The 14,653-nt window shown below is 43.5% G+C and overlaps 1 protein-coding gene across 6 annotated transcripts in view; it reads left to right on the top strand.

Annotated features, from left to right (window-relative positions):
- Thada (THADA armadillo repeat containing) overlaps window positions 1–14,653 on the top strand; it is a 293,342-nt gene that overhangs the window by 130,295 nt on the left and 148,394 nt on the right. For 5 of the 6 annotated variants that reach the window (XM_027417926.2, XM_027417928.2, XM_027417927.2 and 2 more), the window contains one exon: window positions 94–225. The exons of the other annotated variant lie outside the window; for it this stretch is intronic. In XM_027417926.2, the coding sequence (XP_027273727.1) occupies window positions 94–225 (132 nt within the window). The remainder of the gene's footprint in view (window positions 1–93; window positions 226–14,653) is intronic. 6 annotated transcript variants of the gene reach the window in all.

The raw sequence follows: 14,653 nt of genomic DNA, 5'->3' as shown, positions 1-14,653 counted from the left end.
TTCACACGTGCTCATCACAGTGAAGGAGGGAAAAGAGACAGAATGTGTTTGAGTAGTGCCTGCCTTCTTCAGTCTGAAATCTTTTCTTTTCAGTGATACGGGAAAGCCTGATCGACACCCCAGCATGTTCCTCTTGCTCTTGGTGCTGGAGAGACTCTACCCATCTCCGATGGATGGCACGTCGTCTGCACTCAGCTTGGCACCTTTCGTTCCTTTCATTATCAGGTAGTGTTGTGGTGTAGGGAACCTAAGGGAAATGCTTTCTCTTGTTCTGGTTTGGGGAATTATAATCACCACATTGTCTTAGGAAGACACGAGGTGAGGCTTTCTGCCATGGCTCCTGACTGGTCTCTAAGAGGAAGGTGCTTATGCTGTGGGTGTGGGAGTCCATTAGCCTCCTGAGTTGGTAGTGTTTCCCTTGGAGCCCTGCTCATGAGTGTGTGGTGTTGATAGGTGATATCTCTTTTAAAAACACTGCCTATGGTTTGCATTGTACTGTATTGGGCCAGCCGACACATGTATGATGGAGTAGGCTTGATCCTAGCTTGTATTCCCTGTCCTGTGGTTTAAAAGAATATCAGAACATCTGGCTCTTTACTCTGGAGGAGTCAAAGCATCCAGAACCTGGCATGTCCGTGGCAATGCCACTTAGTCCACGGTCCCGCTTACCTTCCCTTTCAAACTTGGAGTGCCTAAAAGAGACCCCAAAGCATAGTGTGCACGAGGACACACACCAACTATAGCTCATATCGAGCAACTATCACCAAAGGCTCGGTTACCACTTTCGAGGTCACCTTCTGATCACTTTTTTTTTTTATTTTGGATTAAGCACCTTAGCATGCCGGCCTCCAAAGAGCATTTGTATTTTCTAGCTGTCATATTATTAACAGTTTTGCCTTTCTTCTTACTTCTTGACTAGTTGGGGCTGTTAATGTATCACTGAAAAACTAAAATGGACTTGAACAAGCAGTGTAAGACATGAAACTCGAGAGAGTGTGTTTATTGTTTGTGTGGCATCCTGGGCTCCGCTTCCTGCTTTCACGTAACTGACTTACGCATTTCCATGTGAGGAACCATTACACACAAGATTCTGACATGTGATTGCTGTGCCATTTGTTTGCCACCAAGCCCAGGCTGTGACTGTGTTATCTCTGATCACAGAGGTGACTCACTCAGACTGCTTTCTGTTTCCTGATACACAGCTACCAACGGCCTCATCCAGCATTTGGTGATTCATTTTAGAAATTTGGGTGGTAAATTTTACTTTCAAGAGCCTTAACAGTATTCTCTTTCATGAACATTTGCAAGGGAGGTTGCAGCTAAGCAGTGTTTTCAGAAAGTCATCACAAGGGGGAGAGGTACAAGCAGAGAATCACAGTGTCCATTAGAAACCAAGCTATGCCACGGATTTCATTGTCTGTGTTGAGAGTATCACTTTGCAGAGGCCTTTGCTGAACTATCTGTAGTCTGCGGCTCCTAGAACAGGAAGTTGCTGAATTGAAAATACCCTTCCAAATGGACCTGTTTATGTATCATCTGACTTTATATGTGGTATGGAAATATAGTCAAAGATGACATTCGTATAGAAGATTTAAACATTACTCTCAAACCAGGTTGCAGGGAGCAGTCCTTACTAAGTATGTGCTGTTGATATATGTGGTCCTGTCGGTGACCCCAGAACCTCAGACCCATGGGAATGGCAAAACCTTTCTCTGGGACACTTAGAGAGATGACAAAGCCTTGTGGGGAATGTTGATAGTGTCTGCAGAAAATGTTCACAGCTGCTCCCTACCACCCACATTTAGCCCAAATTCATAGCCTGAAGACTGCTGCTATGGAGATTAGCTACACCTGCCTCCTTTTTCAGTTGTATATAATAATCCTGCCTTCTTGTTTATCTGTATGTAGTAACCCTGCCTCTTTCTTCAGCTAGCTGTGTGCAACACTCTCACCTCCTGTTCAGCTATATATAGTATATATTATATATACATATGTAAATATATATGTTATATATATGCAAATATATATGTGTAAATATATATTTACACACACACACACTTAGTATGTATAGTAAGCACACTGAGCTTCCAGTGTGTAATTACAGAGTCTAGACCACCTGATCCCAGATTTTCAGTGTTTGTGTGTCTGTCTGTCCTTTCCTCATTCCCTCATTGCACCAAGTTAGGGTTCCAGAACCCAAACTGTTCAAGGATGTGGCACCAGGTTAGAACATGGTTGGGTTAGTTTGGTTGGTCTTACAGTGTTGGGGACCAAACTCAGGGCCTTGCTCATGCTTTGTAAGCATCTACCACTGAGCTGCAGCCCACCTTGTATATTTAAGAATCTACCTGAGAGCCTGGGGAGATGGGTCAGCAGTCAAGAACACTTGTTATTGAAGCAGACCCAGGTCTGGCTCCCAGAATTCATGTGATGGCTCATAACTGCCTATAATTCCAGTGCCAGGGAATGCAGCGCCCTCTTCTGACATCCCCAGGTGCCAGGCATGCACGTGATGCACATACATGCATGTCCGTAAAACACTCCTACATATAAAATAAAGGGACTTTTAAAGAGTCAGCATGAATCTTAGAAGTTCCTACTAATTTGGATTTTCCATGTTCTGTGTGGGTACAGCTCTTGGAACAGAACTGCTCATAACAGCCTCAGCATCTTGTTTAGTTTCTAAGGTCTTGTGTATTTTTGTTCTCCATCCAGACATACAGCCCTTTCCAACATTGATGTGGTGCTTTTCATCTGAGACTGCTCACCCTTCAGTTGCAGTGCTCAAAGCAGAATATTCATGTTTTAAAGGAACTCTAAGTGGCTCTCTCATTGTAGCTCACCAGGCCTACTTGGCTGGGCTTTCTGGAGGCCAGAGGTCTGTTCTGAGACTGACGGGGCCAGGAGTCCTTGAATTCCTTTTCACAGGCAAGTTCAAGCTCCCACTGGAAAATTGCAGGAACTACATAGTACCATCCTAGAACGCGGACTGTGGAGCCTGAACAGAGCCAAGGCCCAGACTGTGGAGCCTTGGTTCTATGTGTGCTCTGTCACTTCTAGTTGTGACACTGGTATGAAGCATTTTTCCTGTGCTGGACTGATGTGGTACTCTCTCTGTGTGCCTAATGCCTCCTCCTGTTAAAACATGAGAGCCCAGCAACTCCCTACCCTGGGTGGAGTTGCCTCATTGCATGTCACTGTTTTGAGGGCCTTTGTAAAACATCATCATCCCCTCTATCAGCTTAATTTAATTTCAGTACTGATCTTCCCCAATCCATTTACTCACTGCACTTTTTTTTTTTTAACTTATTTATGATGTATAAACAGTCTTCAGCCTGTGTGTATGCCTGCAGGCCAGAAGAGGTCGCCAGATCTCATTACAGATGGTTGTGAGCCACCATGTGGTTGCTGGGAATTGAACTTGGGTCCTCTGGAAGAGCAGCCAGTGCTCTTGACTGCTGAGCCATCTCTCTAGCCCCTTACTGCTCATTTTTAAAAGTGATGTCTGCTTGCTTTCTATGACAAATACTAAGCACAAATAACAAAACAATAAATGTGTACCTATAGAAGTCATGCATGGAAACCTACATGGGGGCATTTTATGTTGAGATGTGAACATCTAGTCAACAAAGAGTGGGAAAGCTTGTGTTTCGTGTATTTAAAAATATTTCGTGGAACCTTGGGACTATACCAATTTTACCAAAGAGGGAGGTGGAAACTGAAAAACTCAGAATTGGTCCTTTTAAGCCTGTGACATTGAGAAATAATATTGACTCCAGTCTTGTTTCCCTTGAATACTACATAATGCAGATAATGACATTACACCTTCTCCAGGTTATGAAGCAAAGCCGCTTGTCTTCCATGCTAGAATATTATGGGTCTTACAGGAAACAGTAATGAGTTTCTACTTCACTTGAGGTTCTGGTGCCAGGAGCTCTCCTTTAAGTCTGTGCATTACACTGCTGCTTTTGTTTTTTGGATTTGTTTATTTATTTGTAATTGTTTTTACTTTTGTCTTGAGATGAATTCTCACAGACCAGAGTTTCCTGAACTTAGGATGTAGCCAAAGATGACCTTGAACTTGTGATCTTTCTGCCTTTACTTCCCAAGCACCCAGATAATTGGCACTTGCCAATGTGTCGAGTGCAGTGCTGCAATTGAACTCAGGGATTAATTACATGTCATGTATCAATATATCTTATTTGTACCTGCCCCGACTTCCCAGAATCCTTTTAGATGGGTAGAGGGCAACATTTGCTTTATGGAGATAGAAGGAGCAAGCAGAGTGCTCCCGCACCTCCGAGGTAGAAGTCTGTGCTGCTGCCTGTCTTATGCACTCAACTCCTGAGTGCTCCCCCTTTCAGAGGGCAGAGCACTCATTCCTTGTCGTCTCCACCATTATGTTTTAGTGATATATTTACTATGCTATTCCATATATTATACTGTAATCCCCAGTGCTCATTCTGCAGCATAAACTGTAATCTCCTTCCATGCAGAACCACTATAGGCATTGTTGTTTTGTGGTACTTTCTTTTACCTAGTTCAGATTTGGGTGCCAAGTTAAATTGAGTACTATAAAAATGAAATGAGCTTGGAGTCGAACCTGTGTGTGTGAGCAGATCTGTGTGTTCTGAAGTATTCAAGGACTCCAGCCCTGTGTTATTGGAAGCACATTTTGCAACCGTGGCCATGGCTTATATAGAAAGAGGCTCAGCTGGCTTCCATGTTTTCCCTGGCCTTGGAGGAGCCCTCTGTTCTAATGCGAGCTTTGACATTGCCGACATTGTGATTTGTCTCTCTGGCTTTCTGTTTCCTTCTCTGTGGCCTTCCAGATTGTGAACTCCTCTCTGGCTGTCCGTTAGAGGGGGCTGTGAAAGTCAGCCGTTCCGTACCCTGCTGCACAATTTAGAGTCAGAGGACAGAAGACTGCATGGATAAGGATAAAGGAAGTGGCAAGGCACTGTTTTTCTGTTGAAACTCACAGAGTTATGATGAAGCCAGACATGTAAGGGAAAGCCCCCCAGACTAATACAGCAAGAATAGAGAACCCAGGTAGGAGAGCCTCAGTGCGATGGGGTTAAATGTCCTGCTTACAAAATAGCACCTCTGGGTTTATGTGTTAAGGAATTCTAGAGAGAGGAGGAATTAATAGTCTAAAATAGAGAAAGAAGAAAGGAAGCTTTTAAGATTGTATGTGGTGGTGCCCGCCTTTAATCCTAGCACCTGGGAGGCAGAAGAGACTCTTTGTGAGTTTGAGGCAAGCCTGATCTACATACAGAGCTCTAGGACAGCCAGGACTACATGGAGAAACCCTGGCTTCAAAACAAAACAAAACCCTTTAAAGTTGGTAAGTAATAATTGCCCGTATTTGATTTGCAGAATAGCAGTGTCTCTGCAGTGCATGGGTGCAGTACACCACCTCAGACAGTTGTCATTTCTGGGGTTGAGAACATTTCAGCACTTGCTTTGACATGTCTCTGCCAGTAAGTGAAGGCTGGGTCCTAGGAAGAGTGCACTGTGTTCTGTGAGATCATGTCCTAGGGCTCAGATAACTGACAGACCAAGAGTCAAAAGTCAGCGCAGAGTCGGGCCAGCAATTGGGGTTGGGGCAGAGGACATGGCAGTATTATGCCAGCAATCGGGGGACCAGTAGCCTTCAAAAGCCTCTTCAGAAGTTGTACTGGTGGCAGTTGCTTCCAACTGGCTCTTAAGTAGATCACTTGTGAGTAGTCTGTGCTTCAACTGCTGAGAACTAGGAAGGGTTCCCCAAAATAAGTCCTGTCTGACTCACCTCAGGGCTTTGTGGCATTACCACACTGGTGGATGTGCAGCTCTGCTCAGCATCAGGATTACCTAAATGAAAATAGACTCGACTGCAACCTCTAAAATGTGTGTATAGCATAGGCAAAGGAATAAAAAGCAAAAATCTTCAGAAATGACAGTAGCAAATATAAACTCAGACCCACACCCCACACCTCTGTGTGGTTTGGGAAATGGAGGCAATTGAGGAGCCATGAGCTTTAATTTTATTTATGATGCCTATTTTTTATTTTTTAATGCTTGGTACTGGGCAAATGATTGAATGTCATATTAGTCTCTAGACGCCTTTTTTTTTTTTTTTTTTTTTTTTGCTTTTGTATGTCTGATATATTGCTTGATTGAAAGTAGAGGCTGGTAAGTTGTCCCAACAGGTAAAGGCGCTTGTCACCAAGCCTAACAGCGACCCTCATGGTAAAAGGGGGAAAGTGACTCCTGTGAGCAGTGCTCTGACTTGTACAGAATAAGGACTTTTAAAAATATGTGTTCCAAATAGCTTTAGGAAACTATATTGGTGGGTTGAGACTAGAGATATGTACCACATTCGGATTTTTTTAAAGCAAAATTGTATCCATATAAAATGAGGCATGTCTGCTTTCATGTCATTTTATGTAAGAGATAGGGATGGAAGCAGTGTGACAGCACTGCTGCTGTGGAGAGCAGAGCCTTTCTGTAGCCCTCCTGAACTCCGTGGACTGCTTTGTTTATTATTCTGCTCTGGGATCCCCATTTTAGGAGGGTCATTGATAGGCTAATATTTATCTGAGGCAGTGACCACAATGGGGAGGAAGCGAGACATCTGGAAGCAGTTACACTGGGGAAGGCTGGGTAGAAGCCACATGGTAATGGTCTTTACATACTCGAGAGGCTGCCATATGGCAGAAGGCACTTCATTTGTCATTTTCCCTCCCAGTGGGGAAGCAGGAGAGAGTACAACTCTGAAGACAAAGAAGAGTTTTGTGAAAGGCAGTGTTCTCCATCAAACACATGCTAAATTTCCTTATACTAAGCTGCCCAGCAACGAAAGCGCTTGAGGAAAACTGATCACATGGACCTGCTTTCCAAACGGTCTCTGTGATCATCTGAGGTTGCATAAGGTAGCTGTCAAGGCATCTGTTTGGGATGTCTTATTGCAGAACACTGACTGTCTCAGCCACAGTTCCCAAGTGGGCCATGAGTGAAATGATGAGCCTGGTTCTAAATGTCTCACACCTATTTGTACCCTTGTTTGGGTTCCCCAGTCTTAACAAAGGAAAGAATGGGGGAGCCATTTTGTCATGCCCCACAAAGTTGTGGTGGCCTATTCCTAAATGATGCCTTCCAGGAATTAATCCACTTAAATTTAGCTTCTAAAAGTAACTTCTGTAAGTTTGTTCTGGATGGTTCTGAGAACACTCTTGGCCTGTTTGGTGTTATGTCTGAAAAGCATTCCTTATTGATTTAATTATCTTTTTTTTGTGGTTGTTGTATTTTCTTCCATTCCAGATGTTGGCTTAGGTTACATTTGTTTTCTGACAAGTATAAGGAACATCTGAGTTTTGAGAAGTCAGAGGTGGCTCTTCTGAAGTGACTGGAATAAATAATTGCTTGTTGTCCTCAGTTTCCAACGGATCTTGTTTGAACAAAGATGTTTAGAAAGAGGGTACTAGAGTCCCCAAGTCCTTCCCATTGCACATGGAAACACCTAAAAATTGGACCTTATTGGAACTGCAAATGAAGAACTCTGTCTCCCTGGCCCTCCTGTGGTTTCTACTGAATTTCATAGGGGGGTAGGGATGGAGACCCATAGTACCCTAACCTGCTGACAGTTGGGTTAACGAGGAATCTGTTGCCCTGTTGATTTAGAACTCTGTCCCTTTGGTTTTACTGGTGAGACTGGGCCCCAGATCAGGCTTTGGACAGGACCGCCAAGTGCAGAAGTTCACTTCTGCTCAGGGAATTTTCAGCATCTCATTTTCCTTTTGTCTTTAGTTGAGACTTGTGCCCACTCCTCTCTCCGTTGGGGTTAGTTCACTGAGCTAATCGTGATGCAGACATATATATGTGAAATAACTCTGTAATGGCAGCAGTTTAGGCCTTTAATAGGGAGGCTGTGGAGCAGAGATGGGAAGCGGGGTACCTGGTGCTAACCTTCTCGCTTCCTCCTTCCTGTAGCTCCATCCAGCTCCACTTCGAGCTATGCTCATGTCTTCTGAGTTTCCAGACTCTACTCAGGTAGTTGAAGCTGCGCATGTGTAATGAAATCATGCCACCCCCCCACCCCTGCCCCCACCACCCCGCCTAAAGTTTCAGCATTAAAACAAACAAACAAACTCATTGATTTCTTTTTTCTCCTAGTTCCTAGAGCAGGGCCTGGCCAACTCAGTCTGGGGTGCCAGATCTCTTTAAAGACTTTTTTCCAAGTCTGTTTTTGAGTAACAGGAATGAGGAGTTCACCTCTTATGGAATGCATTGACAAAGCAAATTAGAAAAACAAAACTTGTAGGGACCAGCTTTTCTTCAGTGTTATCTGTTACTTCAACAGGCCAGTTCAGGTCATGTTAGAACAAGTGATTAGATCTGCAAACAGTCTCATTCTTAGGTGAAAATCCTGACAGTGATGATAATCCATGGCCTATTGCTGTCATTTGCTTGAAAAGCTAGAATCCAACCAGTTGATTGATTAGCCAAGTACTTGCTAAACTTTTGTTATATATCTAGCTTGTGTTGAGTTGTGGGTAAGCTGGAAAGAAAGGGGTCTTCATCCACGAAGAGCTTGCTGTAGGGCCAGTGAGATAAAGTGCAGGCTTGTGACTTTGACATCGTGTATACATTAACCACTTTGTTATATGATACTTGCCCTAAGGACTAAGGCTAGTGAGTTGCAGAAGTTTAGCAGGCTTTTCCAAGTATCAGGGCAGGAAAAAAATCTCAGGGAAATTCAATCTGCCATTTTTGGGGACTTCTAGAAATAATCCACTGTGATCTTATACAACAACAAAATGAGATCCCTCTGCAGACAGTGGGACCCAACTAGGGGAGGTTATGATAGCTCTAGATTTATAACTTGGAAGAGATTATAGGGCATTGCTTCTACTTGAAGTAAGGATGACCTAGGAAATGCACAAAGACAAATGGTTTGCAGTTATAACAGGAGAAACTGCTGATCACCAATCTCTGGCAACTTTAGTAAAAAAATAGTATTTGTCCTAGAGGCTGCATTCTTAAATACAGGAACACTACACATTTAATACCTTGGTAATCTTTTTTCCATATGAAACTCTCATCTCCCTGATCCTAAATATTTTCTCAAAAGTTTTGCCAAGGTGTTCATGGATATTTTTAATGCTGACTTGAAGGGCTGCACAGTACCAAGCCCCTTGCTGGCTAATGGGCGCTCATTTACCCTCACAGTAATGAACATTCTAGATCAAAATTGTACTTTTTTTTTCTCTTCAGACAAAGCAGCAAGTAAAAATTAAATATGGTGGTATAGGGAAAGTGACTTTGGTTATCTCTCCCTGATTCATTCATCTCTCTCTCTCTCTCTCTCTCTCTCTCTCTCTCTCTCTCTCTCTCTCTCTCTCTCTCTCTCTCTCTCTCCCCCCCTTTCTCCCTTTGGTCCTTGACTATTACTTTACTACAATAGTCTCCTGCTATTCTTATGGATATATTCCTAGACCCCCAGTAGATGCCTGAAGCCACTGATAGTATTGAACCCCACACTGTATTTGTTTCCATAAGACATATACACAGACAGTGTAACTTTTACATTTGTTGCACAACCTCAAAATCTCTGTGAATCCCCTCACCTAGGTACAGTTTCATGGATAAAAGACTGGTCTTTACCATAAATCTTAGTTTTGTAGCCCAGTTTTTCCTAATTGGTAGCTTTCACCTTTTCACATTCAGTGTGTTGGTATTGTGACTGCTCCTTGGCAGGTCTGAATTGCCTGCTTTACCATTACTTGAACCCAACCACTGTTGTACTGCAACAGTCAGTCTGATAAGTGCAATAGCTAAGTGGTCACAGGTGGGTACCGTATGTGCTGGGAATAGGCTGAGCAAAGGGATGCTTCATGTTTTCAGCTGGACAGTATGGGATGACATGAGATTTCATCACTTTACTTAAAATGATATACAAATTAAGACCTATGAATTGTTTATCCCTGAAGTTTCCCACATAGTACTTTCAGGCAACAGGGAGCTGAAAGTGTGGGACAACAGTATCTGCAGTCTAGTTAAAGGAGCTGCATCAGTCACAGCAGCGCAGACATGACTTACGACCTGTGTGCTTTTGCTTGCACTTCCCTATCTTCTCCATTCTCTCTGGCATCTCTTCTCCCCCTCCTTCCAGGTATCGCACCCTTCACCACCACTCCATTCATCTACTCCTGAATCTGCTGAGAGCCCAGTGTGCTCTTGTTTAACCCAGTTCCTCCACTTTCGTCACTTGTGTTTGTTTACAAGAGATATTAGACTGCTGGTGCCTCTCCGCAGAGACACCTCCTCCCTGCACAAAGCTGTCTTGTGTTCCGTGGTCTGATTCTGAGAAAAGGTTCTGTGTTCATACTTTCCTACTTACTGACCTGTCCCATTCACTCCTTGAACAACTGCAGCCCAGCTCCCTCCCACATCCCCACACTGAAACTGTCAGTTTCCAGGGCCCCTGAATGCTTTGCAATGGTCTGTGCTTTTACCTTGAATGAAGAGTCCCTCCTGCACAGCACTGGCCACGCTGGCTTCCTTGAGCCATTGTGTCTCTCTCCTCTACACAGTCCTTCCTACTCCACCTTCTTCCTGCTGCTCTTCAAACACTGTCCATTTCCTTGTCTTGCCCTCAGCCTTCCTTTTCATCCCCTTGCACTCACTCCCTGGGGTTGCCTACACTAAGGAGCCAGTCTTGAGCTATGATTCCATGTCCAGAGGATCTCTTTGCATAGTCATCTCCCTTCTATCCCACAGGCATCCAGGGGTCAAACACTTTTCCGTTGCGTCTGCTCACTGTGGACTGAGCAGCTGGCCTGCAGGATGTGGTGCAGTGTCTGCTATCGCTCTCCGCCTTCTCCACAAGAACGTAACAGAATGTAGACTCGGATCTGACTGTATTCAAGCTTGCCCACTAACAGGAGCATGGCTCCAAAGCAAACCCCTGGCTTCTGAAAGCCTTGCAGAAGTTTGAAAAGATTGCTCTTTTCATTCTATTCATCATTGACAGTTTGCAGCACCTGTAACAGGGCCTAGGAGAAATGAGTCTAATGTATCTATAGTGTGTAAGGACTGTTTGAGGAGTCAGGGTTGGTTCATTATTCATTCACTCAACAGGAATAACCAAGAACACCGAAGCACTAAAACGCAATGGAGAGTTGGACAGGATTTTGTCACCTGAAGTATCTTGTGCTATAATGCTTCTTGTCTCTTTTTGTTCTGATTTTTTCCATCCTAATTAGTGATAAATGCTAATTAGCAGATGTTTATGATAGAGTAGGCACTATTATAGGTTCTTCTGCATACTAACCCATTTAATCATCAAGACAACAGTGTGAGTTTGCTGTTACTGTTACCATCATCTGAAGAGGAGACATGGAAATACACCCTAGGTCAGATGGCTGGTGTGGGCTAGGCTTGGGTTTGAGCCCAGGTGGCCTGGCTCCAGAGCCCATTTGCCTTGGGTTTCCTAGTTCCTCACCAAACAACAGGCTCTCCCACCTACCTATTTCTGATGCTTTATCTGTGAAACATGACAAGCTAGTTTTCTGTGTGCCAAAGGTAACCTACAGTTCTATCTAACAGGCGTTTGGGCTTGCCTTGTTTTCTTGGCTGTTTCTCCTTTGGGGCAAGGCGTTGTCAGTGGAATCATATTCCAATCTGAAATCAGCACTAAAGGAAGAAAAATTTGCAGTTGAGCCCACGTGCTTGTGACAGGTTGCTAAATAAACCTCGCTCAGCTAAAGTTTTGAGATTCTTGAGAAATATGGAGACTTTCTTATAAAAGAGATTTTCCTTCTTAGAGGAGCTCAGGGTCATTGCACACTTTCCAGTGTCTTAAGAACAAGTGTGGTGTGGGGCTGAAATGCATAAAACCCTAATAGGATTATTTATGGGTCGCTATTCATGCATGCTTTCAAAACTATTAGAAAAGTTTCCTTTCTGGCTCTAGTGTGCCATCTTGAGTTTCCACGGTTAAAACTATATATAATCTTGGAAAGATTTGTGGTTTCTGAGAGTGAAGGAAAACCAAAAGTAACATTGCATTTACCTAAGGATCTGAAGTTTACAAAGGACTCTATTTGTGTATACATACGAATTTACTTCCTCATCTATACTGTCTCAGAGCACAGGACCGCATGCTTATTAGTACATATTCAAAAGTCTTTAGTTACCCATGTTTTCTTATCAGACAATCCTAAACCTACTCAGGAAAAGGCTGGTGTGGGTGAGCAGGGTGTTTGACTGACTTTCAATGCTCCAGTGCATTTAGGGACCTCAGGGAACCATCTTGAGGGACCCTAACAGTAGCAGCTGGATAATGTAAAGCCTGGGAAATGGGTTACAATCCTCTTTTCTTGTCATTTTTATGTTTTATATGTGCTAAGCCCTATGGTCATCCACATAACATCCAGAGCCCTCACAGACGCTGTGGTATATCTAGAAGACAGAGGCTGTGGTGTATCTAGAAGACAGAGGCTGTGGTGTATCTGGAAGACAGAGGCTGTGGTGTATGTAGAAGGTGCTGCCTTGTAAGGAAGCATACTCCTCTTTGATCACTGCAGTCGTACTGGTCCAAACCATGGAAATATATCCAAAGAGCCAAGAAAAAGACACATCTTGTCTGTGTGAAAGATGTGTCACACAGACAAGAAAATAATTTACAAACAGCGGACAGAAAATATTTTCTAAACACTCAGAGCATCCCTTGAGCTGTCCTTGTGGACGATGGATGAGTGGTGCTAGCTGTGCCTTAGTGTACTGTTTATTCGCTTTTCCCCTATAAGAGTCACTATTTTCTACAAAATACCAGAACTTAAGGTATAGTTTTATTTAGGTGTGGACAAAATAATAATAAATGCAAAATTAATATACTAATTATAACCCACATAATTTAAATTAAGAGAAATTTATTAAAATGGAATTCTGGCTGGGCATGGTGCAGCACTTGAGAGACAGAGACAGGTGGATCTCTGTAAGTTCGAGGCCAGCCTGGTCTATACAGTGAGCTTCTGGCTAGCCAGGATTACACAGTAAGACCCTGTCTCTGAGGCAGGGGTATGAGGTGCAGGCTGGCTAGAGAGAAATTTGCATTCCACTAGCTGGTTGAGTATGCATCTAAAGTAGCAGCCTTAGAACACTATGACTTGATAGACTTCTCCATTGTAAATCAGCCCACACAGCAGCTTCCCCATGTCCTCCTCTCCTAAAACACTGGTGTCACAAGGGAACTGTGTATGAACCCAGAGGACACCATGGGATTGCACACAGCTTGACAAAGGTAGCTAGTGTTATTGGGCAATTATGCTCTGGTTTAGAAGCCCTGGGCTGTGGATTCTAGAATGAGTGGCTACCTTGACTTAACCTTAGATAAATATTCCTGAATTCTAAGTAAGATAGGGAATCCAAAGTCCTAGTTTTATGTTTGTTTGTTTGGTTGGTTTTGGGTTTTGGTTTTTCTGAGTCCTACAACCACTTCATGGAGTGAACTGAGTTTAGAGGGCAGTAAGAGAACAACACTCTTCTAACTGCTGTTCCTGTAACCATCCCTTTTCCTTAGGGGTGCCGCTAAACTGCCATAGACTCTAGCAAGGATTGACTTATGAGGGTGGTGGACACCTATGAGAAATTATGTTAGTTTTTTTTTTTTGTTGGTTTTTTTTTTTGTTTTTTTTTTTTTGGTTTTTCGTGACAGGGTTTCTCTGTGTAGCTTTGGAGCCTGTCCTGGCACTCGCTCTGGAGACCAGGCTGGCCTCAAACTCACAGCGATCCTCCTGCCTCTGCCTCCCAAGTGCTGGGATTAAAGGCGTGCGCTACCAATGCCTGGCCATGTTAGTATTCTTAAGCAGTGCCCTCAGGCCACCTCATATTCTTAGATTGCACATTCATCTTGAGCTGAGCCATGAAGGTTCACAGGCAGACCTTCATTCATTTACTATATAGTTTTGATCCCTTTTTAAAACAGTGAGAGGCATACTATGCTTAAGTCATTAGCCTCAGTGTTTCTTTGATTTTCCCAAGAAGACGATTAGAAGGCATTGGCAGAAGATGCAGAATGGGGAACATGAAAGCAAGCATGTTGTCATCCTCACACTTGTGGCCTGGTAGAGGACCACCATAACTGGCTTCCATGCTTCCACTGGCATCCTATTTTCCATTTACCCCTCTCCCGTCAGAGAAGTCACTGGAGGCCTTTTTTACAGCTTTGACTCTTCCTTACCCTTCAGAGATGTAGTTCTATTTCCTTCTCAAGATGAAAGCTTGTCTTTGTCCCTCCCCAAATAGTTCCAGGCAGCAGAACACACTGAATCCTTGCAGATAAAAGACCCTGCTGATAAAACACCAGATTGTTATCAGAGCCGCAAGTGAGGGAGTCAAGTCTCTGCTGTTAATTACCTCCTTACAGCTTTGTTTATATCCTGTTCATTCGGGGCATGTTTTTCTTGGACAGTTTCTTGTCTGAGCTCTGAACTGTAGTCTGAAGTTTGTAAAACTCCCAAAGGTCAGGGAATAGTGGGTCTCTTCTTTTCAGAACGGCTTAATGGCAAAGAAAAGAAGGTCAAAGTTTCAATCCTCTGTCTGAAAGGGACGAATGCATGATTTGGACAGTTACTCCTCACCTCAAGCAGACAGACCCCAGTGTGCTATA

Source organism: Cricetulus griseus, chromosome 5, assembly GCF_003668045.3.
Source record: "Cricetulus griseus strain 17A/GY chromosome 5, alternate assembly CriGri-PICRH-1.0, whole genome shotgun sequence".
In the NCBI taxonomy this organism is placed as follows: Eukaryota; Metazoa; Chordata; class Mammalia; order Rodentia; family Cricetidae; genus Cricetulus; species Cricetulus griseus.
Note: the sequence above shows the minus strand (reverse complement) of the source record. Positions and strands in the feature narration are given on the sequence as shown.